The 26,358-nt window shown below is 43.0% G+C and overlaps 2 protein-coding genes across 5 annotated transcripts in view; one reads left to right on the forward strand and one right to left on the reverse strand.

The window, feature by feature from the left end:
• Nucleotides 1-13,841: 13,841 nt before the first annotated feature.
• CC2H3orf86 (chromosome C2 C3orf86 homolog) lies at nt 13,842-14,351 on the forward strand. Its single transcript, XM_030330047.1, is given in 4 exon segments — nt 13,842-13,929; nt 13,932-14,012; nt 14,015-14,059; nt 14,062-14,351. Coding segments are annotated over 4 exon segments (504 nt in total).
• Nucleotides 14,352-16,918: 2,567 nt separating this feature from the next.
• Nucleotides 16,919-26,358, reverse strand: part of TCAIM (T cell activation inhibitor, mitochondrial) — a 76,016-nt gene continuing 66,576 nt past the window's right edge. For all 4 annotated transcript variants that reach the window (XM_030329899.1, XM_030329896.1, XM_030329898.1 and 1 more), the window contains 3 exons: nt 23,219-23,451; nt 22,509-22,640; nt 16,919-18,693 (listed from right to left, as the gene is read on the reverse strand). In XM_030329899.1, coding sequence (XP_030185759.1) covers nt 18,453-18,693; nt 22,509-22,640; nt 23,219-23,451 — 606 coding nt within the window. In that variant the 3' untranslated portion in view covers nt 16,919-18,452. The remainder of the gene's footprint in view (nt 18,694-22,508; nt 22,641-23,218; nt 23,452-26,358) is intronic.

Here is a 26,358-nt window from a genome sequence, read left to right on the forward strand (position 1 = left end):
CAAAACAGAAGAGACTCATAAATATTGAAAACAAACTGAGGGTTGCTGGAGGGGTTGTGGGAGGGGGGATGGGCTAAATGGGTAAGGGGCACTAAGGAATCTACTCCTGAAACCATTGCAGTATATGCTAACTAATTTGGATGTAAATTTTAAAAAATAAAAAAATTAAAACAAAAGAATTTATTTACAATAATTACACATACATATATGGAAAATAGTAAATATTTGAGAAAGACTTCAACATTAGACTCTGAGACATTTTAAAAGACAAACCAAGTCATGATTTGAGTCAGACTGAAAGCCTCTGAGAGCCCTGTGTAGGTCCTGTGAGTAATGCAAACAGCCTGGAAGACCATTTTCTGGAGGCTGAAGGATGTTACCTTTGTGGACAAATCATAAAAGTAGGAAAGCCCTTGTTCTAGGAGAGTGCCCTAGGGGGAGGGAAATGATGCCAGTGGCCAGCACAGTGGGGGAGCCTGAGAATGGAGAGAGCAGAATGCCTGGTTCTGCTAATGAAGGAGGGCTCTTGATAGCAGTGAGCACCTGCCCAGTGCCTGGTGGAGACCAACCAGGGCTTCTTAGGCTATTTTCTCTCAGGGAGGCAGACACTGGACTCAGTGTCTGTGTAGAGACAAAAGGTGAGCCTCTGAGATAGGAAGGAGCCACATTCTCAGCCCAAATCCAGATAGAGGTCTACATTTCATGCTCAGCAGAGAAGCAGGAGATGGTGTGGGAGGATTTATCTTCTATGTAAGGTAGGTAATTTGTGCAGTGACTTCATTTACCCATATAAATGTAGGTAAAAGCTTATTCCTTGACCCCAACTGACTTATCATCTAAAGGAGAGGAGAGAAAGCCTAGGTGAGTTCTCCATCAGTGGTCAATGGTGGGGAATTCTCTTCACACACATTGGTTCCAAGAAACCTCATGGTCCATGAGCTTCAGTGAACTAGCCTATGCTCCATAGGGGTACAAGCTTTTCTCAGAGACTTTAAAAACTTTTCCAGGAATATGAGAGATCTCATAAGCTGCCCCAATTTAATTTTTAGGTTTGATTAGAACTTGATAAGAAACACACTGCATTTCTCCAAGTCATCCATTCTTGCTCTAAATAACCAACACGCATTTGCCAAGGGCCATTTCCTGTGAATTTATGGGTTCTATTTCTTTTATAAGGTATGAAGTGATGATCTTTTCCAGTGACATCTGACAGCCCTTATCTCTAACTAAGTCAAAATAGTTTTTGTGGTCTGAGCACTGTTTTGGAAATTGATGCTGGGTGGGGAATGTGGGTTAGCTGTGGGAAGTGTTTGGGTCCGTGACTGGAACGCTGTGACAGTTCTAAGGCCATGGTCAGTGGGTTTGGGAGAAGGATGGCTGTAAAGGGAAGCACAAAGAGGAGGAGTGGCAGAAGACCTGCAGTACTCTCTCAACTCCACAGCCCCCTCCTTTTATTCTCTGGCACCAGCACTTAGCCTTTATGACATCAAGGCTCCCAGCCAATCATAGAGAATCATAGAGCTTTGCTTTCACAATGGGTTGTCCAAGGCGATTCATGGATGAAAGCACCTTTACTACCAGTATAAATACATACTTCTTTGCTTGTGCTAGTTAGCATGCTTGGGCGAGGGCAATTATTTTAGTCATATGAACTTTAATTTCTGGGCAATTAAATTAAATTTAATTTTTGTGAGTTCTATATTTTAAAGGTGAATTTGCTTCTATGATGTCATTTAAAAACATGAATAAAATAAGGTCAGATGTATCTAAGGGAATTTATATTATTTTAAGAATATGCTAAAAGTACTGAGAATTAACCAAATAATTTGGTAACAAAGAGGAACCTCTAGTACTTTAAACATTAAAAAAATTCCACCAAACACTATTAGAACTAATAAATGGGGGCGCCTGGGTGGCTCAGTCGGTTAAGCACCCTACTTCAGCCCAAGTCATGATCTCACAGTTTGTGAGTGTGAGCCCCACGTTGGGCTCTGTGTTGACAGCTCAGAGCCTGAAGCCTGCTTCAGATTCTGTGTCTCCCTCTCTCTCTGCCTCTACCCCGCTCTCTCTCTCAAAAATAATTAAACATTAAAAAAATTTAAAAAAGAACTAATAAATGAATTCAGTAATGGTGCAGAATACAAAACTAATGTACAGAAATTATTGTGTTTCTATATGCTAAGAATGAAATAGCAGAAAGAGAAATTAAGAAAATGATGCCATTTACAATCACATCAAAAAGAATAAAATACCCAGGAATAAATTTAGCCAGGGAGATGAAAGACCTATACACTGAAAATGATGACATTGATGAAAGAAATTGAAAACAACACAAACAAATGGAAAGATATTGTTACCATGGATTGGAAGAATATTGTTAAAATGTTTATACCACCCAAGCAGATTTAATGATATTCCTATCAAAATACCAATAGTACTTTTCACAGAACTAGAGCAAATAATCCTAAAATTTGTATGGAAACACAAAGGACCCCAAACATTAGCCAAAGCAATCTTGAGAAAGAACAAAACTGAAGGTATCATAATCCCAGATTTCAAGGTATACCACAAAGATATAGTGATCAAAACTGTATGGTACCACCATAAAACAAGACACATAGATCAATGTAGTAGAATATAAAGCCCAGAAATAAACCTACAATTACATGGTCAATTAATCTATGTCAAAGGAGGCAAGAATATTCAGTGGAGAAAAGACAGTCTCTTCAATAAATGGTGTTTGGAAAACTGGACAGCTACATGTAAAAGAATGAAATTGGACCACTTTCTTACACCATAGACAAAAATAAACTCAACATGGATCAAAGACCTGAATGTAAGATCTGAAACCATAAAACTTCTAAAAGAAAACATAGGCAGTAAATTTTTGGACATTGACCTTAGCAACAGTTTTCTGGATATGTCTCCTTGGGGCAGGGAAACAAAAGTAAACAAACAAACAAACAAAAACAAAAACAAACTATTGGACTATACCAAAATAAAAAGCTTTTGCACAACAAAGAAAGCCATCAACAAAATGAAAAGACAACCTATTGAATGGGAAAAGATATTTGTAAATGATATATCTGATAAGGGGTCAATATCCAACATATATAAAGAACTCATACAATTCAACACCAAAACAAAAAAACAAACAAGAAACCAAAAACAACTTGATTAAAAAGTGGGCAGAGGACCTGAATGGTCAATAATATTGTAATAACGTTGTATGGTAACAGATGGTGACTACTTATCATAGTGAGTACTGAGTAATGTATAGAATTGTTGATTCACTATGTTGTATACCTGAAATTAAAGTAACATTGTCAACTTGTATGTCAATAAAGCAAACAAGAACCTTAGTCCTTTTACATGAGAGACTGTATTAGGGTTCTTCAGAGAAATAGAATCAATAGGATGTATATATAACACATGTGTGTGTTTATATCTATGAGAGTTATTATAAGGACTTGGCTTACACGGTTATGAAGGCTGAGAAATACAGTACTGGGAGGGCTGATGGTATAGCCGCCATCCAGGTCAGAGGCCAAAGGCAGGAGGAGACCAACATCCCAGCTTGAGGACAATCAGGTAGAACTTTTATTCTATTCAGGCCTTCAACTGATTGGATGAAGCCCACCCACATTGGGGAGAGCAGTCTGCTTCACTCAGTCTAGGGATTCAAATGTTAATCTCATCCAGAAACACCTTCACAACGCATCCAGAAATAATATTTAGCTAAGTATCAGGGACCTAGTCAAGTTGACACATTAGCCATCAGAGACCCAAGTGTTAATTTTACTCTTTTGGTACATTATTTATGTAACAAATTATAATAAAGGAGCAATCAACTTACTTTTATTTGTATGCATTTAAGTATACACAGATGTATAAATATATACACAGGTAATAAGTTAAAGTTTCTAACTATGGCTTAAAATATAATTAACTTAATTGTATATTAATGAAACATATATATATCATACTAAAATTATCAGTTGAATGAAATATAACAACCATTTGAAATAATAGAATATCACATCTGTATACCTGTATCTTTCTGTTATTATGTATCCTGTGCAATTAACTACCAATTGTTAATTAGAGTAACCAATCTTTTTTTTTTTTTAATGAGAAATGTGGGGTAAAAAAGAGAAACTTGGGGATGAAGAGTTAAAAATCACACAGCTATATATTTCTGAGTATTTATCTTACATTATTTTAAAATCAGAGAAGGTAGGGGCGCCTGGGTGGCTCAGTCGGTTAGGCATCCGACTTCGGCTCAGGTCATAATCTCACGGTCCGTGAGTTTGAGTCCCGCGTCAGGCTCTGTGCTGACAAATCAGAGCCTGGAGCCTGTTTCAGATTCTGTGTCTCCCTCTCTCTCTGACCCTCTCCCCATTCATGCTCTTTCTCCCTGTCTCAAAAATAAATAAACGTTAAAAAAATAAAAAATAAAAAATAAAATCAGAGAAGACAAAACCAAACATATATGCAAATATGCAAATAATCATGTTAAATAATCAGTGTGTTTCTAAATCTTTTTTTCTTTCAGAAAATATATAGGTCTTAGGGAAGGAAAAAATAAGATAAAAACAGAGAGGGAGGCAAACCATAAGAAACTCTTAAATGCAGAGAACAAATTGAGGGTTGCTGAAGGTGGGGATAAGTGGGGAGATGGGTTAAATGGGTGATGGGCTTTAAGGAGGGCACTTTTTGGGATGAGCACTGGGTGTCATATGTAAGAGATGAATCACTGGGTTCTACTCTTGAAGCCAAGACTACATTGTATGTTAACTAACTTGAATATATATATTAAAAAGAAAATATATAATTCTTTAAAGATTACTTATTAATTGATTTGCTTGAAGTTTTTAAAACTAGTTAAAAATGTGGAGATGACAATTTAACACATCAAAACTTTGTGAAATGTAGTATTGTAAGTAATTTATAAAATTGAGGCATTTAAAAAGATTCATTGGGGCTCCTGGGTGGCTCGGTTGGATATCAGACTGTTGATTTCAGATCAGGTCATGATCTCAACGTTTTGTGGGATTGAGTCTTGCGTCAGGCTCTATGCTGACAGCCTGGAGCCAGCTTGGGATTTTCTCTCTCTCTGTCCCTCTCAAAATAAGTAAATTAATTTAAAAAATTAAAAAAAAACATTCATGGAAGATTGAGGGAAGATGGCAGTGTAGGAGGACGCTGGGCTCACCGCGTCCTGCTGATCACTTAGATTCCACCTATACCTGCCTAAATAACCCAGAAAACCACGAGAGGACTAGCAGAATGGACTCTCTGGAGCCAAGTGTAGACGAGAGGCCCACAGAAGAGGGTAGGAAGGGCAGAGAGGCGGTTGCGTGCTACACGGACTGGTGGGAGGGAGCCGGGGTGGAGGGGCGGCCCGCCGGCCAAGCAGAGCCCCCGAGTCTGGCTTGCAAAAGTGGAGGTGCCGGACGGAGTGTGTTCCGACAGCTAGCAGGACTTGACATCTGGAAGGTTATAAGCTAACAGCTCTGCTTGGAGAGCAGGAGGGCTGGAGGACAACGGGAGGGAGAGTTGTTGAGCCCCAGACGACAGAGCTCAGCTTGGCGGGGAACAAAGGCGCTCGCCAGCGCCATCTCCCTTGCCCATCCCCCAGCCAAAATCCCAAAGGGAACCGGTTCCTGCCAGGGAACTTGCTTGCACCACGCAAACACCCATCGCTGTGCTTCTGCAGATCCCTCCCTCCAGCAGGTCTGACTCCCGCCCGGTGCCGCAGGGCCCCTCCCAACGGGATCTCTGAAGGGTAAGCGAGCTGAGCCTGTCCCTCCTGCCCCTGTGCACCTTGACGATCCGCCCCAGCTAATCCGCCAGATCCCCAGCACCACAAGCCTGGCAATGTGCAAGTAGCCCAGATGGGCCACGCCACCCCACAGAGAATCCTGCCCCGAGGAGAGGGGAAGAGAAGGCACACACCAGTCTGACTGTGGCCCCAGCGGTGGGCTGGGGGCAGACATCAGGTCTGACTATGGCCCCGCCCACCAATGCAAGTTATTCAAGACAGCACAGGAGAAGTGCCCTGCAGTTCCGCACCACTCCAGGGACTAACCAAAATGACGAAATGGAAGAATTCCCCTCAAAAGAATCTCCAGGAAATAACAACAGCTAATGAACTGATCAAAAAGGATTTAAACAATATAACAGAAAGTGAATTTAGAATAATAGTCATAAAATTAATCACTGGGCTTGAAAACAGTGTAAAGGACAGCAGAGAATGTCTTGCTACAAAGATCAAGGGACTAAGGAACAGGCAGGAGGAGCTAAAAAATGCGATCAATGAACTGCAAAATAAAATGGATACAACTACGGCTCAGATTGAAGAGGCAGAGGAGAGAATAGGTGAACTAGAAGATAAAATTATGGAAAAAGAGGAAGCTAAGAAAAAGACAGATAAAAAAATCCAGGAGTATGAGGGGAAAATTAGAGAAGTGATGCACTGAAGAGAAATAATCTATGCATAATTGGTATTCCAGAGGAGGAAGAGAGAGGGAAAGGTGCTGAAGGTGTACTTGAAGGAATCATAGCTGAGAACCTCCCTGATCTGGGGAAGGAAAAAGACATTGAAATCCAAGAGGCACAGAGAACTCCCTTCAGACGTAACTTGAATTGATCTTCTGCACGACATATCATAGTGAAACTGGCAAAATACAATGATAAAGAGAAAATTCTGAAAGCAGTTAGAGATAAACAGGCTCTAACTTATAAAGGGAGACCTATAAGACTCGTGACCGATGTCTCTACTGAAACTTGGCAGGCCAGGAAGGAATGGCAGGAAATCATCAATGTGATGAACAGAAAAAAATATGCAGCCAAGAATCCTTTATCCAGCAAGTCTGTCATCCAGAATAGAAGGAGAGATAAAGGTCTTTCAAACAAACAAAAACTGAAGGAATTCACCAACACTAAACCAGCCCTACAAGAGATCCTAAGGGGGATCCTGTGAGACAAAGTACCAGAGACATCACCGCAAGCATGAAACCTACAGACATCACAATGACTCTAAACCCATATCTTTCTATAATAACACTGAACGTAAATGGACTAAATGCGCCAACCAAAAGACATAGGTATCAGAATGGATAAAAAAACAAGACCCATCTATTTGCTGCCTACAAGAGACTCATTTTAGACCTGAGGACACCTTCAGATTGAAAGTGAGGGGATGGAGAACTATTTATCATGCTACTGGAAGTCAAAAGAAAGCTGGAGCAGCCATACTTATATCAGACAAACTAGACTTTAAATTAAAGGCTGTAACCAGAGATGAAGAAGGGCATTATATAATAATTACAGGGTCTATCCATCAGGAAGAGCTAACAATTATAAATGTCTATGCACCGAATACGGGAGCCCCCAAATATATAAAACAATTAATCACAAACATAAGCAACCTTATTGATAAGAATGTGGTAATTGCAGGGGACTTTAACACTACACTTGCAGAAATGGACAGATCATCTAGACACACAGTCAATAAAGAAACAAGGGCCCTGAATGATACATTGGATCAGATGGACTTGACAGATATATTTAGAACTCTGCATCCCAAAGCAACAGAATATACTCTCTTCTCGAGTGCACATGGAACATTCTCCAAGATAGGTGACATACTGGGTCACAAAACAGCCCTTCATAAGTATACAAGATTTGAAATCATACCATGCATACTTTCAGACCACAATGCTATGAAGCTTGAAATCAACCACAGGAAAAAGTCTGGAAAACCTCCAAAAGCATGGAGGTTAAAGAACACCCTACTAAAGAATGAGTGGGTCAACCAGGCAATTAGAGAAGAAATTAAAAAATATATGGAAACAAACGAAAATGAAAATACAACAATCCAACGCTTTGGGATGCAGTGAAGGCAGTCCTGAGAGGAAAATATACTGCAATCCAGGCCTATCTCAAGAAACAAGAAAAATCCCAAATACAAAATCTAACAGCACACCTAAAGGAAATAGAAGCAGAACAGCAAAGACACCCCAAACCCAACAGAAGAAGAGAAATAATAAAGATCAGAGCAGAAATAAACAATATAGAATCTAAAAAAACTGTAGAGCAGATCAACAAATCCAAGAGTTGGTTTTTTGAAAAAATAAACAAAATTGATAAACCTCTAGCCAGGCTTCTCAAAAAGAAAAGGGAGATGACCCAAATAGATAAAATCATGAATGCAAATGGAATTATTACAACCAATCCCTCAGAGATACAAACAATTATCAGGGAATACTATGAAAAATTATATATATGCCAACAAACTGGACAACCTGGAAGAAATGGACAAATTCCTAAACACCCACACGCTTCCAAAACTCAATCAGGAGGAAATAGAAAGCTTGAACAGACCCATAACCAGAGAAGAAATTGAATCAGTCATCAAAAATCTCCCAACAAATAAGAGTCCAGGACCAGATGGCTTCCCAGGGGAGTTCTACCAGACGTTTAAAGCAGAGATAATACCTATCCTTCTCAAGCTATTCCAAAAAAATAGAAAGGGAAGGAAAACTTCCAGACTCATTCTATGAAGCCAGTATTACTTTGATTCCTAAACCAGACAGAGACCCAGTAAAAAAAAGAGAACTACAGGCCAATATCCCTGATTAATATGGATGCAAAAATTCTCAATAAGATACTAGCAAATCGAATTCAACAGCATATAAAAAGAACTATTCACCATGATCAAGTGGGATTCATTCCTGGGCTGCAGGGCTGGTTCAACATTCGCAAATCAATCAATGTGATACATCACATTAGTAAAAGAAAAGATAAGAATCATATGATCCTGTCAATCGATGCAGAAAAGGCCTTTGACAAAATTCAGCAACGTTTCTTAATAAAAACCCTCGAGAAAGTTGGGATAGAAGGAATGTACTTAAAGATCATGAAAGCCATTTATGAAAAGCCCACACACAGCTAACATCATATTCAATGGGGAAAAACAGAGCTTTTTCCCTGAGATCAGAAACACGACAGGGATGTCCACTCTCACCGCTGTTGTTTAACACAGTGTTGGAAGTGCTAGCATCAGCAATCAGACAACAAAAGGAAATCAAAGGCATCAAAATTGGCAAAGATGAAGTCAAGCTTTCACTTTTTGCAGATGACATGATACTCTACATGGAAAGCCCGATAGACTCCACCAAAAGTCTGCTAGAACTGATACATGAATTCAGCAAAGTCTCAGGATACAAAATCAATGTACAGAAATCAGTTGCATTCTTATACACTAATAAGGAAGCAACAGAAAGAAAAATAAAGAAACTGATCCCATTCACAAGTGCACCAAGAAGCATAAAATACCGAGGGATAAATCTAACCAAAGATGTAAAAGATCTGTATGCTGAAAACTATAGAAAGCTTATGAAGGAAATTGAAGAAGATATAAAGAAACGGGAAAACATTCCGTGCTCATGGATTGGAAGAATAAATATTGTCAAAATGTCAATACTACCCAAAGCTAATTACACATTCAAAGCAAAATTGCACCAGCATTCTTCTTGAAGCTAGAACAAGCAATCCTAAAATTTATATGGAACCGCAAAAGGCCCCGAATAGCCAAAGTAATTTTGAAGAAGAAGACCAAAGCAGGAGGCATCACAATCCCAGACTTTAGCCTCTACTACAAAGCTGTAATCATCAAGACAGCATGGTATTGGCACAAAAACAGACACATAGACCAATGGAATAGAATAGAAACCCCAGAACTAGACCCACAAACGTATGGCAACTAATCTTTGACAAAGCAGGAAAGAACATCCAATGGAAAAAAGACAGTCTCTTTATAAAATTTTTTTAATAACATTTATTTATTTTTGAGACAGAGAGAGACAGAGCATGAACGGGGGAGGGTCAGAGAGAGGGAGACATAGAATCTGAAACAGGCTCCAGGCTCTGAGCTGTCAGCACAGAGCCTGACACGGGGCTCGAACTCACAGCCCTCACGGACCGCGAGATCATGACCTGAGCTGAAGTTGGCCGCTTAACCGACTGAGCCACCCAGTCGCCCCTAAAAAAGACAGCCTCTTTAACAAATGGTGCTGGGAGAACTGGACAGCAACATGCAGAAGATTGAAACTAAACCACTTTCTCACACCATTCACAAAAATAAACTCAAAATGGATAAAGGACCTGGATGTGAGACAGGAAACCATCAAAACCCTAGAGGAGAAAGCAGGAAAAGACCTCTCTGACCTCAGTCGTAGCAATTTCTTACTTGACACATCCCCAAAGGCAAGGGAATTAAAAGCAAAAATGAACTATTGGGACCTCATGAAGATAAAAAGCTTCTGCACAGTAAAGGAAACAACCAACAAAACTAAAAGGCAACCAATGGAATGGGAAAAGAAATTTGCAAATGACATATCAGACAAAGGGCTAGTATCCAAAATCTACAAAGAGCTCACCAAACTCCACACCTGAAAAACAAATAACCCAGTGAAGAAATGGGCAGAAAACATGAATAGACACTTCTCTAAAGAAGACATCCAGATGGCCAACAGGCACATGAAAAAATGCTCAACGTCGTTCCTCATCAGGGAAATACAAATCAAAACCACACTCAGATATCACCTCACGCCAGTCAGAGTGGCCAAAATGAACAAATCAGGAGACTATAGATGCTGGCAAGGATGTGGAGAAACGGGAACCCTCTTACACTGTTGGTGGGAATGCAAATTGGTGCAGCCACTCTGGAAAACAGTGTGGAGGTTCCTCAGAAAATTAAAAATAGACCTACCCTATGACCCAGCAGTAGCACTGCTAGGAATTTACCCAAGGGATCCAGGAGTACTGATGCATAGGGGCACTTGTACCCCAATGTTCATAGCAGCACTCTCAACAATAGCCAAATTATGGAAAGAGCCTAAATGTCCATCCACTGATGAATCGATAAAGAAATTGTGGTTTATATACACAATGGAGTACTACGTGGCAATAAGAAAGAATGAAATATGGCCCTTTGTAGCAACGTGGATGGAACTGGAGAGTGTGATGCTAAGTGAAATAAGTCATACAGAGAAAGACAGATACCATATGTTTTCACTCTTATGTGGATCCTGAGAAACTTAACAGAAACCATTGGGGGAGGGGAAGGGAAAAAAAAGAAAAAAAAAGAGGTTAGAGTGGGAGAGAGATCCAAAGCATAAGAGACTCTTAAAATCTAAGAACAAACTGAGGGTTGATGGGGGGTGGGGGATGGGTATTGAGGAGGGCACTTTTGGGAGGAGCACTGGGTGTTGTATGGAAACCAATTTGACAATAAATTTCATATATTGAAAAAAAATATTCATTATTTTTATTACTTTATTTGTTCAATACTTTATGCATATGCTTTTTAAGCTTAAACTAGTTATGGAAAGAATGGAAACATATTTAACTCATAAAACCAATCTTGGAATTTTCAGAAGTTTGAATTGTGAGAAATGAAATCTTGGTCTTAGATAAACCAAAATATTTTACTAGCTTTTTTTTTATGATGATAAATTAGTAAAGACTGAATCATACTGAAGTTTTTCTTTTATTTTGAAAATTATGCCTTTTGTTATTATCTTATAGGCAATTATAAAAGCTATTAGGTAAATATACTTAAAAAAAACCAGATTACTGGTTTATTATAAAAGGGTAGAACTCAGGAAGTGCCAGATGGAATAGAGGCGTGGGGCAGGGTGTGAAGAAAGGGTGCAACCCTTTCCAGCACCTTCACGTATTCATCAACCCGAAGCTCCTAAATAAACTTTCTAAAGTCCATAAAAATAAACATAGTTTAATAATGTTTCTCTTCTTTCTTATGTAGACAATTTTGGCTTTATCTGAACTAAACATTCCTGAAGAATTTGTAAAACAAATGAATGTGTTTTGGATGAATAAAGGAAATCTGTCATGTTTCCAAGAAAGGGGAGAATGGAAGGGGAAGTGAGGTAGAAAACATAAGAAGGAACTGGTTTTAGACAACTAATCATTTTTCTCTGTAAGCAGAGGAGATAGCTGAGGCATGCACACACACCAAAGAGAGTGTTGTATATTAGATTTTGACATTGACATCACTTGGGTCCTTGACAGTTCTGTTGAGTCACAAGATTTTTAATACCAGCACTTATTAAAAATTTTTTTTAACATTTACTTATTTTTTTAAATTTTTTTCCCCACGTTTATTTATTTTTTTTGGGACAGAGAGAGACAGAGCACGAACGGGGGAGGGGCAGAGAGAGAGGGAGACACAGAATCGGAAACAGGCTCCAGGCTCTGAGCCATCAGCCCAGAGCCCGACGCGGGGCTCGAACTCACGGACCGCGAGATCGTGACCTGGCTGAAGTCGGACGCTTAACCGACTGCGCCACCCAGGCGCCCCTAACATTTACTTATTTTTGAGAGAGAGAGAGTGAGGTAGGGGCAGAGAGAATGGGAGAATCAGAAGCAGGCTGCAGGTTCTGAGCTGTCAGCACAGAGCCCGACACAGGGCTCCAGCTCAGGAACCACAAGATCATGAATTGAGCCGAAGTCAGCTGCTTAACCGACTGAGCCACCCAGGAACCCCAACACCAGCACTTATTAATTCACAATGTATGGAAAGCAAGGAAGGATGCCTCCTGCATGAAACAATTTCATGAGACTTCTTTCTTTTTTTGGTATCTACCTCCTTAAAATATATAGCCAAACACTGACATTTATGCAATCAAGTGATTTACCAGTCAACATTAAAAACAAAATTTTTTTTTTAAGTTTAGTTATTTTGAGAGAGACTGTGAGCTTGAGCTGGGGAGGGGTAGAGAGACGGAGAGAGAACGAATCCCAAGCAGGCTCCACATTGTTAGCATGGATCCTGATGGGGGCTTGAACTCATGAACTGTGAGATCATGACCTGATCCAAAATCAGAAGTCATATGCTTAATCCTACTGAGCCACCCAGGGCCCCTCAGCCAACATATCTATGCTAACATATCTCAGCTAACGTATCTATGATTTCTGACTGTAAGCCTTTAACAGACTGGAGAAAAAGCACGGGACATGTCAATACCAGAAGCTAATCCTAAAGGTGCTGATGAGGGAGAAAATTCTCATATATTAGTTTTAGCTACAAAATATTTTAGGAAGGCAATTTTTGAGTTTGAATTGTGTTTAGAATCCTTCTAAACACATAGCTACAAAGGAGGAGTCAGAATTTTGTTTTCATTTTTTAGAGTAAGTCACCTCTCAAATGAATAGTTGTGTCCATACCAAAATTTCTCAAAAGAGGCCATTTTAATTCCAAATTATTTTTGATGAGATTGAGCCAGTTAGGGAGATATGCATTAGCATTCTAGTGAGAAAACATACAGAAAGCAGGTATCTGGTCTGGAAGAGGCAGAGTTTTAGACAGAGAAGGTCCCAGAGAATTGGGGTATGTCCATAGGTTGGCGCTCATGTAACTTTTCGGCCCTGAGTTTGTCAAAGGCCATGCATTACCAGTCACACTTTTCTGACTGCATGGAAGACAAAGCCCTCAGAGTACATTCTCAAGAGCTGCATGTCCTGGTGGGAACAGGGGAAACCTTGAGCCCAGGGATGCACACAGCAAGCGTGTGCCTGTCAGCGATGGGCCTGTCAGCGTGGGCCTCGGTAAGGCCTGTTCCTGGTCCTGGAAGGATTTCTGGAGCACCTGGGAAAGCATCTGTCTTCCTGACAGAATCCTGGCACTGGCTGTCTAGTCCTAGCCCAGGGGCTGGTGGTTCCCTTTGACCCTGGCTGTGTAGAGACAGCCCTCTGTCCCCACTATGGCCAACTAAAGATGCATCTGTGTTGCCTCAATTTCCTCCTTTGTAGCTATGTCTAAGAGTCTGTTTGGACAGGGGAAGAAACCTCTAGATACGTTTTTCTGGGTAAACAAGATAACTGGAGAAATCACCTATCCCCCATGAAGACAGATGTACTTGAAGCTTCTCCAGCTTCTCTGGAGAACCCCCAAGATAGGCCCAGATCTCAGCATGGGAGCGTGCAGGGGCTCCTTCCAGTGACCAGGGTCTGTCCAGCACACCTGCACAGAGGCTGTCCTTTCACCTCCTTCTAAGACTTCGCTGAAAGACACTGGCTCAAGAAATTCCCTCCCATCTGCACCAACCTATGGCCTGGCTAAGGCTGGACCAAGGAGCACCCTCCCCTTCTCCCCACCCCCCACGCCCAGCCAATCTCAGCAATTCCTGTCACCATCTCACCACCAGGAGGCGCTCCACCAACATGAGGCGCCCTTGGACCAGCAGCCTGCCCCCAGTGTCTTCCTTTCTTCCCAGCCCTTCTGTCCCCTGGGCCTTCACCTGCAAGCTGAAAAGTGTCCTTAACTGGGAATAACCGATTTTCCTTTTGAACTTGAGAGTATTTGCATGGTCACACCTTCCTGAGCTGCCCATGGCCAGAGTGGCCTGTGACCTCTACACCTTCGTGCTCCCCTCTGCCTCCCCTGCAAGCGCACAGGACTGTGGGCAGAGTTCTTAGAAGAACAAACCAAGTGCTTTCAAACCTCATTTCAATTTAACTTTTTTTTTTTTTAATTTTTTTTTTTTCAACGTTTATTTATTTTTGGGACAGAGAGAGACAGAGCATGAACGGGGGAGGGGCAGAGAGAGAGGGAGACACAGAATCGGAAACAGGCTCCAGGCTCCGAGCCATCAGCCCAGAGCCAGACGCGGGGCTCGAACTCACGGACCGCGAGATCGTGACCTGGCTGAAGTCGAACGCTCAACCGACTGCGCCACCCAGGCGCCCCTCAATTTAACTTAGATTTTGACACATAGCATTTTCTAGACCTTCTTTTACCTCCCAAACCACCTTGGTATTTTGCTCCTAAGTTTTTTGGGTTCAAGAATTTGGTTCTGATGTTGGTGTCAGAGCAGTACTTTGGTTCCCAGCCAGAGTCAGAAGGATGCTTCTTTGGTGGAGATGGGAACAAGCTAGGATGAGTGTGACCCAAAGGCCCTGTGTTCCTGGGCACAGCCCGGGGCCACCTGGACTTGGGGATGGGCCTCAGGGCTGCCCTGGACCTTGAGCACAAAGGGGCTGGGGCCCTGACAGGAGCTTCGAGGCAATCTGAGGCTGAGAGAGACTTTGGGCAGGGCGCCCCTTCCAGCTATGTGCCTTCCCTAGTGGACAGGCTCCCTGATGATGCTTTGGTGGGACAGTGGACAGCTGCTCGGTCCTCCAGGAACGGATGACCACTTTCCCACTGATCCGGTCATGCTGGAGTGGGAGGCAGAAGCGGGGGCTCGGAAACACTGTCTCAGCCTGAGGACTCCGGGAAACCCCAGTTCTCGGGCCTGTGGAGCAAAGGCCTGAGGTCCCGCCTGCCTTGATTCTGTGGCCAGTGTGTCCTGTGACCCAGTCAGAATCCTGCCTCCCGTGGCCTCAGTGCAATGTAGGGGTGAGCGAGCCCGTTCTGCACAACACGCCCGTCGCATGTCAGCCCTGCTGCCTGCTGGCCCGTCCGCACCACGGTGCCAGGCCTGACACCTCGCCATCCAAGGTCTCTGTTCCTGTATCTCCCCTGCCCGCCCGCAAGGGCACATCTGATCCTGACTTGTGGGTTGCCTACGTGCAGTACTAGCTCAGCAGTGGGCACACACACGGCCGGGGGTGCTTCTGCCCGCTCAGACCCCTCACAGCCCCCGGGACACCTGGGCTCTAACCCCACCTCTCTTGTCTGCCTCAGGCAGAAAGGCCTTGGGCAAGTCTCCAATTTTGGGTGTCAGTTTCCTCATATGCAACATTCATCAGCTTAGGGGGAAAAATTGCTATAATGCTCCATAATAGGTATGTCCCCTGAGGGAAGGGTTTTGAGGGACCAGCAGCCTGAACTTGCAGGAAGCAGGGGAATGCAGGGAAGGAGAGGGTCCCGTGGCATTGACTCAGGTCTGATCTGTCTGGACACTGGCTGCCCCCCATCCTCCTCCTCCTCGTCCTTAGGAGTGAGGGGAACCTAGGCTGGCGGCCAAGACCACCCAACGGAGGGCTCTGCATTCCTGGGGCAGACTCACTGAGGGCGGGAGAAACTTCAAGAACACAACCTGGTGTCTCCTCTTAGAGATGGGGACACTGAGGCCAGATGAGGCCTTGCCCAGAGCCACTCTGTGCAGGGAGCCACTGGGAGCCCTACAAAGGTGCCCTGGGGATTGTGTCAATAATTACAGAACAGGCACCTGTGGTGACCCTGCCAGGTCACAGGGCTCGTGGTTGGGATCGGTGCCAGGTGGCACACGTAACAGGCAGTCTGGAAACAAGGGGGCACTTTGTGGGCAGCTAGCTGCCAGGCCTCACCCAGTGCATCGGTGGTTCCTGAACCCTGGGTCTGGGTGCCAGGCTCCCAGGAGCTTAGGCTCCCAGCTCTGGGGCCTGTGGTGGAAGGCTGCCAGGACCACAGCCCCCTGTAGAAGAGCCCAGAGCCTTGGAGCTACCAACCTCCACGGGACATGGTCTAACTGGCTCACTCTGGGGAAGCACAGACAGGTCCCTCCAGGGAAGTTGGGGTGGGGTGGTGATACTGGATTAGTATAGGGGAGGTAGGAACTCTAGGGTGCTGGGACAGTAGCCTGAGCTGGAGGGGTTCACTTCAGGGGCCTCTGCCTGGGACGTGCAGAGTCCTTGGAGGTTTCAAAGGTGAGCTGACTCCAGATGCAGCCCTGGTCCCTCTTACTTCACCGAACCATTTCTCAATGCCCACCACTCCCTCATGAGCTCAGGGGGGCTGCCTGGAGGCAGAGGTCTTTAAGAAATGAAGGAGGAAGTAGGGCTTGGGGAGATCTGTCCTGAAGACAGATGCGGCTTCCGATGTAAGCCAGGCCATCAGTTTCTTGTAATTTCTTATTATGTTCTAGGAGTTGTGAAACTATTAATAACCGAATAAGGAAAACAATAATCTGATTAATGTATTATTTATTATATTATTGTTAACAATCAGTTCTGAGACAAAGTCCAATTCAAAACATATTACTGAGGATTCTATATTAGTTGATTTTAGAAATGGCATGATCCAAAGCTACTTTTCAATAAATTTTCTTACATAACCTTTAAGGAAGGAATTGTTCACCCCCATCATTTGGCTCTGGAAAATCCTTATAGGCAACATTTTTACATTAGAAAAACAAATTCAGTATACTTGTTACTGAATGTTCACAGGGATGATATGCACAAACTATAAAAATTACACATCAGTATTTCTTTTGAACACACATTTGAATTTAAACAGTTTAAACAATCGGTGTTTTAGATGAATTTGAAACATACTTCAAGAATGGTTAACAGCTCCTTCCCTTTCTGATGCACTGTGAAAAAAACTTCCTTTCTTATTTCTTCAGCCAGCAGTAGGAGCCACGAAAATGGTATCCCAAATTAGATTCACCTTACCCTCCTGAGAAACAAGCTGGAGAGGTTTTGGATCTGGCGAAATACATTATCCGAAGGGAAAGGATTGCAGAGAGAGAAGCCCTGCGTCTCCAGAGTGGGCCCGCCATGGCCTTAGGTCTGGGCCGTGCTGCGACCTCAGGGAGGCCACACAACCTCGCACACGGGTGGCTCAGAGGGACTTCATGCCGGATGCGAAACACTGGTAGGAACAGGAAGCCCGGGGTTGAGGAGGTGACAAATCCTGGATGGCCTGAACCATTTTACACTTGGTTCGACTTGCTGGAACTCTGTGGGACACCAGCAAGGGTTTTTCCAGACAGTTTGTCCATGAGAAACCAGAGTCCCCTCACTGATTCAAAGACATTCACTGTCTGTTGTGTCATGCTACCAACAGTTGTGATAGATTAATGGATAGGAAAACCCACGGGTTTAAACCCAAGTTTGCTGTCACTAAGATGTTTCTAACGAACTGGTATCAGACTGCTTATGTCCATGTCAATACCATACATACATCCAGTTGCTTTTTTTCCTTCTACTCTTTCTTTCAGGAAAAATTCGGTTATCTAATTTTTGCCATCCATCGGTTGTCTTCTGTTTTGGACAGCAACTGTCCCGTACTGGCTGCAAAATACGCATTTGTATTGACCCATGAGATGTAACTACAAAGTTGCATGTTGAATGAGTTCCATCGCTCCGGAGCTACGCTGAATGAGACCTGATTACACTTACACACGCTCACTCATATAAAAATATATATCCTCAACTTCGTAGAACCCCTCATTTATATACCGCAAAATATGTTCCTTGATGCTGACATCTTTTTACCCAATCTTGCCAATCAGCTAAGAAACGCCATAAGACTGGGAGATAAAACCTTTTAAAGCAAGTTTTGTAGCAGAAATTAATTTTTAAAAAAGGTCTACTTTTAGAGCAGCAGTTAGAAATTTTGTCCTTGTAATATGTAAATAATACTGTTATATTAAATTGTGGATTTAAATAAGTTTAACGGTTTCTTGTCTCTTCAAAAAATAATACCGATTTCTGTGTTACTTAACGGCTTCTCCATCCTTCCAGTTCCAAGGAATACAAACGTCTCCATCTTGCATGACAGAATAAAAATGTGAAATGCAGAGATGCATCCCTCGTAGGTAAGGCAGCGACTGTTCTAGAAGTCTCTTACAACAATCCACCATTTGTATACTAGAAACGCTGGGCTCCTTATAAAACTTTCCCAGAGAAAATTTCTTCGTTGAAGCCTCTATCAATTCATTTTCAATAACCTTTAACCTGTCATATTGAAAATAAACGTAATATTGCCACAAGCTATCACCAAATAAAATAACATAAAATGTAGATACAATTTTATATATTGGGGCTCTAACTTTCCACTCTCAACATTGAAAATGGTGTTGCCCGCAAGGGGCGAATTACATGCTCGGAACACATGCCAATCGTTGTCGTGCATGTATCTCTAAAAGTATTTGTTAAATCTTTTTTAGCAGCAATGGGTAAAAATAATTAATACATAGTTTAAAAAGTTCTAATCCTGCCTCACTGAGCAGCTGTTAGTGACCAAAGAAGGCAGAAAGCAGAGTGTAAAAGCCATAGTTTTAGGAACCACCTGCTCTCTGACCCTTGGGCAGTAATGACTTCTGGAAATTCCCAAATACCCAAGCTGGCCCCCTGAGGAGGAAGGGCTCACTCCACTCACTTCCAAACCCATCAGCTCCCTTTCTGCTCCCTCCCCTTCGCCTGCAAGCAACAATGCCTCTTCCATCAAGGGCTTGAGTAAAGGCCTGCAAAGTAGACAACTCCCGGCAGAACTTGGTGTCTTAAGTACATTATCCCACAGGTGGTCAATGTTTACGGATATGTTTTAATGTTTATTTACTTATTTGAGAGAGAGAGAGAGAGAGAGAGAGAGAGAGAGAGAAAGCATGAGTCAGGGAGGAGCAGAGAGAAAGGGAGATACAGAATCTGAAGCAGGCTCCAAGCTCCAAGCTCCAAGCTGTCAGCACAGAACCCCATGCAGGGTTCAAACCCATGAACTGTGAGATCATGACCTGAGCCGAAGTCAGACACTTAACCGACTGAGCCACCCAGGCGCCCCAGTGAACATTCTTTTAAATGGTTGTTTCTTCTATATGTCAGTATCGAAATTATTTAAACATTCTTCTATTATTGTACATTTCCATGGTTTCCAGTTTGTCTAAGTGACATTAAAATTTATAGTATGTGATATAGGGTAGGAGGAAACGTGAGTGAACTTCCACAGAAACACTGAGTGAGGACAGCCTGTCTGGGGACAGCTGGCTTACCGCTAGGCCCAGGTTACCCTGGGTCACGACCGCCCTATGTAAGAGCTGTGCACAGGTTATTCCCAGCCTCCAAACACAGCAGGGGTTCCACAGACAGTGCCTGCACTCTCCCTGGCAGCCAGGAGGTGCAGCCAGGCGGTGTTAAGAGGCAGTCTTGAGAAGGCCACGTGGAGTCTACTTGGGACCCAGGTAGTAGCTTATTAGCATAGTGGTTTTAAACCGCTGGCAGGCTCCTGCAGAGCTATTCCGAGGCTCCCTGTGGGGACGGGGGCCCCTAGTTCCCTTCCTCTTCAGACAGAAAACCAGCGAGTTTTTACCTTTTTTATAATTTGAATTTCCACTCGGAAATCCACTTTATAGAGATATGCAGCTAAAAGGTGAAAACCACGGTCTAGGAGCACACTTCATCTGAGGGAAGCCAGTAGTCTTAACCACGCCCTGGTGATTACAAGGAGGGCAACCTTGATAGGGTGGGGAAAAGGAGCAAAGGAGAAGAGAAGGCAGAGTGGAGGGGACCTCTGGGCCCAGAGTCAGAGGTCTGCAGAAGGATGAAAGCAATGATTATGAGGGGAGGTATACTGGGACCAGCAACAAAGTGGCTTCCTCTCCACGGGTGGTGAAGCAGGGACGAAGGCTCCAGGGCCAGGGCCAGAGCAAGGCTCAGGCAACGTGCAAGTTAATGGATTCAGTCCGTTATCTTCCCGAAGGCCTCCTGTGTGCCAGGCGCTGATGCTGGCACTGGAGGGAATAAGAGACAAAAGTCCCTGCCCTTGTGGTACTCACATTCTGTCTGGGTGGGCACAGGCACTGAATAAATAAGGAAAAGAGCTTGTCAGAGGCCGATGGTGGTGAGTTCAAGGGAGCAAGGCAGACCAGGGCATGTGGAGGGGGTGCTGCAGGGGAGGGGGCTGGTTCCGCTAACCGCCAGGGAAAACCTCACCCAGAAAGAAGGTAGATGCGAGCTGAGACCCAGAGGGAGGTGAAGGGCAAACCGGGAGGACACTGGGAAGAGGCGCTCCAGGCAGGTGCCAGGGGAGAACAGAAGGGCCACCTGGCTGGGGCAAAGTGAGCGAGGGATGAGTGGAGGGGGTCCTGGCCTGCAGGCCACTGACGAGCCCCGACTGGGCTTCTCACAGAGTAACTCACTCTGGCTGCTCTGATGAGCCACTGTATTGACCCGACTCACTGGTAGGATGGAACTTTCAAAAGCTAACCCATGTGAACTGCATTTCTTTTTATCTGACTTCCTCAAAATCTAGTAGCAATACACTGAGCCTATTAAGTGGCCGTTGAGAAGACAGAAGCAGCAGCGACAGTGTAGCCAACAAAACTGTCAGCCCTGACGATGACAGGCTGGCCAGGGCTGCTCCCGAGGGTTCAAGCTGACTCACAACTGAGAAAATCACATCACAAACACGGAGGCTGAGCACCCAGTCAGGAAGTAGGGTGTCTGTGCCATCGGATCCCGCCAACGCAGCTGTCACCAACCCCACAAGCCAAACAAAGACGCAGCTCCTTCACTTGGTTTTTATATGCAAATGACCCCGTTATTTCTTGTCAGAGGGATGACTTCCGTGGCCCTCCTCCACTGCCACCCTCGATCTCTTCTGAATGAGCAACTGGTAGGGACGGAGGGGTGAGCGGGTGGCAGGACAGGAAAACCTGGAACCAATGCCCCAACGGTCCACGGCTCAACGGTCACCTCTACCTTCCGGGTGCCAGTCTCCGTCCTCCTTGCTGCCTCCCTGGACACGTGCAGCCGCCTTCTCTGGGCCTCCGTGGCCTTCGGGGAGCAGTAGCCCCGGTGCTTCTCACTCAGCCCCACCCTGGCCCAGCTACCCAGCGCTCGCACCTCCCACCAGAAACACATTCCAGGACGACAGGGACCCAGCCTCCATCTTTCTATCGATGGCACCTTTCAGTCATGGCAAATGACAGCTGAATGAATGAATGAATGAATGACTTCTCAGTATCCAAACCTCCTTTGCCAACATCTTTAGAAAAACAATCCTGTTTTGAGTGTAATATCCTCCTTTCTTCATAGTAGAAACATTATTAAGCAGTATCCACTGCCCACAAAACAGGAAACCATTGGCTAAGATTCCTTCAAAGATACAAACGACACAGATACAGGACTGCTTATGAACTGCAACAATTTTTTACTTCTAATCTCTTCTCCTTTACTTAAATTCAGACGAAGCTTGCTTTGCACCAGTAGGTCTCAAAGTTTTAAACAGAAAACATGCCTGTCATCTTTCTTTCTGATACTCTTATCTTCGTTCTGCTCTTGAGTTGACTTTTATATTAACAAGTCTTGATCCTCAAATTGAGGCACATGGTGGTAATGTAATTTAGACTCTTATATCAGGAAACACCATATGCAATTCTTGGCAGAATAAGGTGGGGGATAAGTAAACATGGACTATGCACCAATGAATCAATTTTCTAAGTGTAATACAGTTTTTATGTCCCATATTTATGAATTCTGAATATTCAAATTTTTATTTATTATTATTATTTTTTAATGTTTATGGTTGAGTGAGAGAGAGCATGAGCAGGGAAGAGACAGAGAGAGAGAGAGAAAGAGAGAGAGAGAGAGAGAGAGAGAGGATCCAAAGCAGGCCCTGTGCTGACAACAGAGAACCCAACACAGGGCTCGAACTCACTGACCGTGAGATCATGACTTGAGTCAAAGTCAGACGCCTAATGACTGAGCCACCCAGGCGCCCCTGAATGTTTAATAGACTGACTGGTAGGAAGTTACAGAGGGTTCATAGCACTCACTCTTCTTTCCTCTTCATGTTGTCTCTTGCCTGTTGGGCTTTGGTTAGAATAAACCACTGGAGCTTTGTTGGATCACAGAGGCTTGGGATGTTAAAGTGCCCGAGTTCATGCAAGCTTGGAGCATATCTGTCACTGTAATGAAATATACATAAAAGGAAAAGTCACTGATCTCTCATCCCCCACTCTGCCCCCAAAGAAAACATGTTATTAGTCTGATTAGTGATAAGGGAATTTTTCAAGAAAATCCATTTTAAAAGTATAGCAAAATTACATTTTAACTTTTGCTGTCCCCAAAGAGACACTTTCAGGATAACCGCATTCTTCCTCACTGTATGGCCACCCTCACCTGTAAATGGAGGCAGTAGCCCACTAGACGGTGAGGTATGCTTTTAAACAGCAAGCACAGGCTGTGAAAACAATGTGTGCACAACAAACACGGGCTGATTCAAATTAGTCTAACGCTATAAAGTTTTCCACAGGATTGACTTTGCCTTGAAGTGGCAATGTATTTCAAAAATGTTCTAGAGATTCAATCCTTCAATCCTCTCATGTTGGCTTTTTTAATGTGTAAAGAGCGCTGCTAACAGGAGTGACATTCTTTTCTTTAGTTCCTAAGAATCACACAGTGAAACACAAAACAATTTAATCTACCTACACACACAACACATCTAAGTGAAAGAATAAAAATAATTCTTATTTTAGATATTTACCTGTTAAGGATCATTTTTAAACCACGTAGACTTCGAGGGTGAAAGGGTATTCTATTTTTCAACAGCCGATTATAGAACACATCAAGAAGAGAGTAATACTCTTCAAGTGTCAATACTGGCTGCAACTCTTCGATATAAACCACTTGTATGCCACCTAGAAGATAGCTTATTTGGTCTTCCAACAGCATCAGCCTCCTCCGAAGGTCAAAATAACTTGGTAATCTTTCAAAAAGCTACAGTATTTAAAAAAATGAAAGAAATACTTAGTTTAATAACATAAAACTAAGTAAACATAAAACAAAACAATGTTAGGATTCCAATTAGTGATATTGAGAAATTTTAACAACAAAATTGTTTTTCTAGAAGGAAAGCTCACATAAGTACTATGACTTAATGTAGGGCTGGAAATATTAATGTTCAAAACAACCCACTGTAAATCTTAGGAATTTTTAGATAGGACTGAAGAGATTGCAGAAAAAAAGAAATACGTTCCAAATAAAAATAAGTCCTAAGTACTAACATTTAAATAATCAGGTAAGTGGGGCACCCGGGGGGCTCAGTTGGTTAAGCGTCCGACTTTGACTCAGGTCATGATCTCCCGGCTCCAGACGCGAGTTCGAGCCCCACGTCGAGCTCTGTGCTGACAGCTCAGAGCCTGGAGCCTGCTTTCCGATTCTGTCTGTCTGTCTCTCTCTCCCTGCCCCTCCCCCACTCGTGCTCTGTATGCCTCTTGCAAAAACAAACAAACATTTTAAAAAAATTAAAAAAAAATCAGGTAAGAATCTCAAATTAGTTTAGAATGATTATATGGTCTAATAAAGAAGGGTCTGGGAAATAAAGTACATGTAGTTCCCTCCAAGTATATTTCTTCAGAATTTACTTTTAATTCCAACAAAACTCAATTACATGCAATAAATATCACTGAGCACCTACCATGTACTTAAGCACTAAACTGTGTGTACAGATTATAAAAGGTGGGCCCTGCTTTTCAGCTGGGGTGCAAGGAAACAAAACAAGAACCAGGATTCTTTGTACTAAGTGCCATGTAAACATGAGTGGACACAGGGGAGAGGTTCAAGCAAAGGTTTCTAAGGAAGTCCAATGTGACCAGTCTGAAAAGCTGAGAAGACAACCAGGATTTAGCAAGAGTTAGATACGTGTGGAAGTGTTTTGGGGGTAGAAAGAAGAACATGTGTAAAGATGGAAGCATGGCAAGGGGCAGCACATCCCCAATTCTGGAGTCTGGTGTGGCTGGAGTGTGGCAAGGGTGTGGAAAGGAAAAGGCTGAAGACGCGGGAGTGGCTGGGCTGGGGAAGGCCCTGTATGTTGCACTGAGGACTCAGACTTGACGTAAAGAGCTGGGGATGTACAACTCACAGAGGAGTCGAAAGGCATAAAAACTCTGCGATGATAAAAGCAATAGCGGTACACAAGTTATTTGTAATGTATTTCCAACACTTTGTGAAAATAATTTCCCTACCCACTTTTTCCATTTTTTTCTCTTAATGAGTTATCCATGTATGAATGGTAGCTACCTTTAAAAAACTTTTTATTTTCACAGAACATCTTTCATACAGTTTCCCCAACGGTAACATCTAACAAAACTACAGTATACTATCACAACTGAGAAACTGATATTGAAAACAATCCACTGACCTTCTTCAGACTTTATCAGTTTTACTTACACTCGGGTGTGGGTATGGGGGGCGGGGCGGTGTATGTGTGTATATGTAACTGTATCCCATGTGTAGACTGACGTGCCATGACCACAGTCAAGATACGGAACAGTTCCACTCTATGGATCCTGCATGCCTACCCATGCACTAGCCACGGACCACGGCAGGGAGAGTCCCTCACTCTCCAACCCCTGGGAACCACTAATCTGTTCTTTCTACAATTTTATTTTAAGACCATTATGTACATGGAATCACACAGTATGTAGTCTTTTGATACTGACTTTTTTCACTCAGCACAATGTCCTTTTGTGCCAATCCACCCAAGTTGTGGCTGGTATCAGTAGTTCATTCCCTCTTTTTGTTGGGTAATATTCTGTTGTACGCATGTGTCACAATTTAAACATTCACACACTGAAGGACATTAGAGTTTTTCTAGTTGTTGGCTATTATGAACATTTATGTACAGGTTTTATGGGAACATAATTTTTCACTTCTCTAGTACAAATGCCCAAGGGTGCAACTGCTGGGTCATATGGTCACACTTGTTTAGTTGTGTACCATCACACTCTTTTCCAGACTGTCTGTAGCACTCTATACCCCCACCAGTGACCAGTGCCAGAATTTGGTGGTATCATTACTTTTCATCTTAGCCATTCAAAAAAAATTGCCATCTGTAGGTCACCTTCTGTGACAAACCTGTTCATGTCTTTTATTTTTGTTTTTGGATTGTTTGAGGTTTTTTTTGACTGTTGAGTTTCAGAGTTCTTTATACATTAGGTACACAGACTTTGTCAGAGACGTGGTTTGCAAATATTTTCTACCAAATATTTGAATAGCCACTTCACAAAAGCAAGTACGCAGATGGCAAATAAGCACATGAAAAGATGCTCAACATGATGGGTCATTAGGGAAACACAAATGAAACCCACATGAGATAGAACCATACTCGTGGTAGAACGGCTAAAACTAAAGACAACCATTGCAAATTTTAGCAGTTTCTTAAAAGGTAAAATGCCCTAACATGTGATCCAACTATTCACGGACAAATGTTCCTAGCAGCTTTATTTCCAACAGCCCAAACTAACACAGCTCAATGTCCATCAGTAGGTAAATGGATAAACAGACTGGGGTAGATTTAGATGATCAGATACTAACTACATGGCAATAAAAAGGAATAAATTCTTGATACATGCAACAGCATGGATGAATCTGAAAAAAATTATGTTGACTGAAAGAAATAAGAACCTGCCCCCCCCTGCCAAAAAAGAGAAGTATATACTTTGTGATTCCACTTATAGAAAACTCTAGTAATATAAACTGATCTACAGTGACAGCATGCCAGAGGTTGTTTGTGGAGAGGGTGGTGGGATGGACGAGAGGGCTTACAAGTGGACACGAGCACACTTTTGTGGGTGATGGATACGTTCACTATCTTGTTGTGGTAATGGCTATTTATACAGGTTA

This window comes from Lynx canadensis, chromosome C2 (genome assembly GCF_007474595.2).
Source record: "Lynx canadensis isolate LIC74 chromosome C2, mLynCan4.pri.v2, whole genome shotgun sequence".
NCBI lineage: Eukaryota > Metazoa > Chordata > Mammalia > Carnivora > Felidae > Lynx > Lynx canadensis.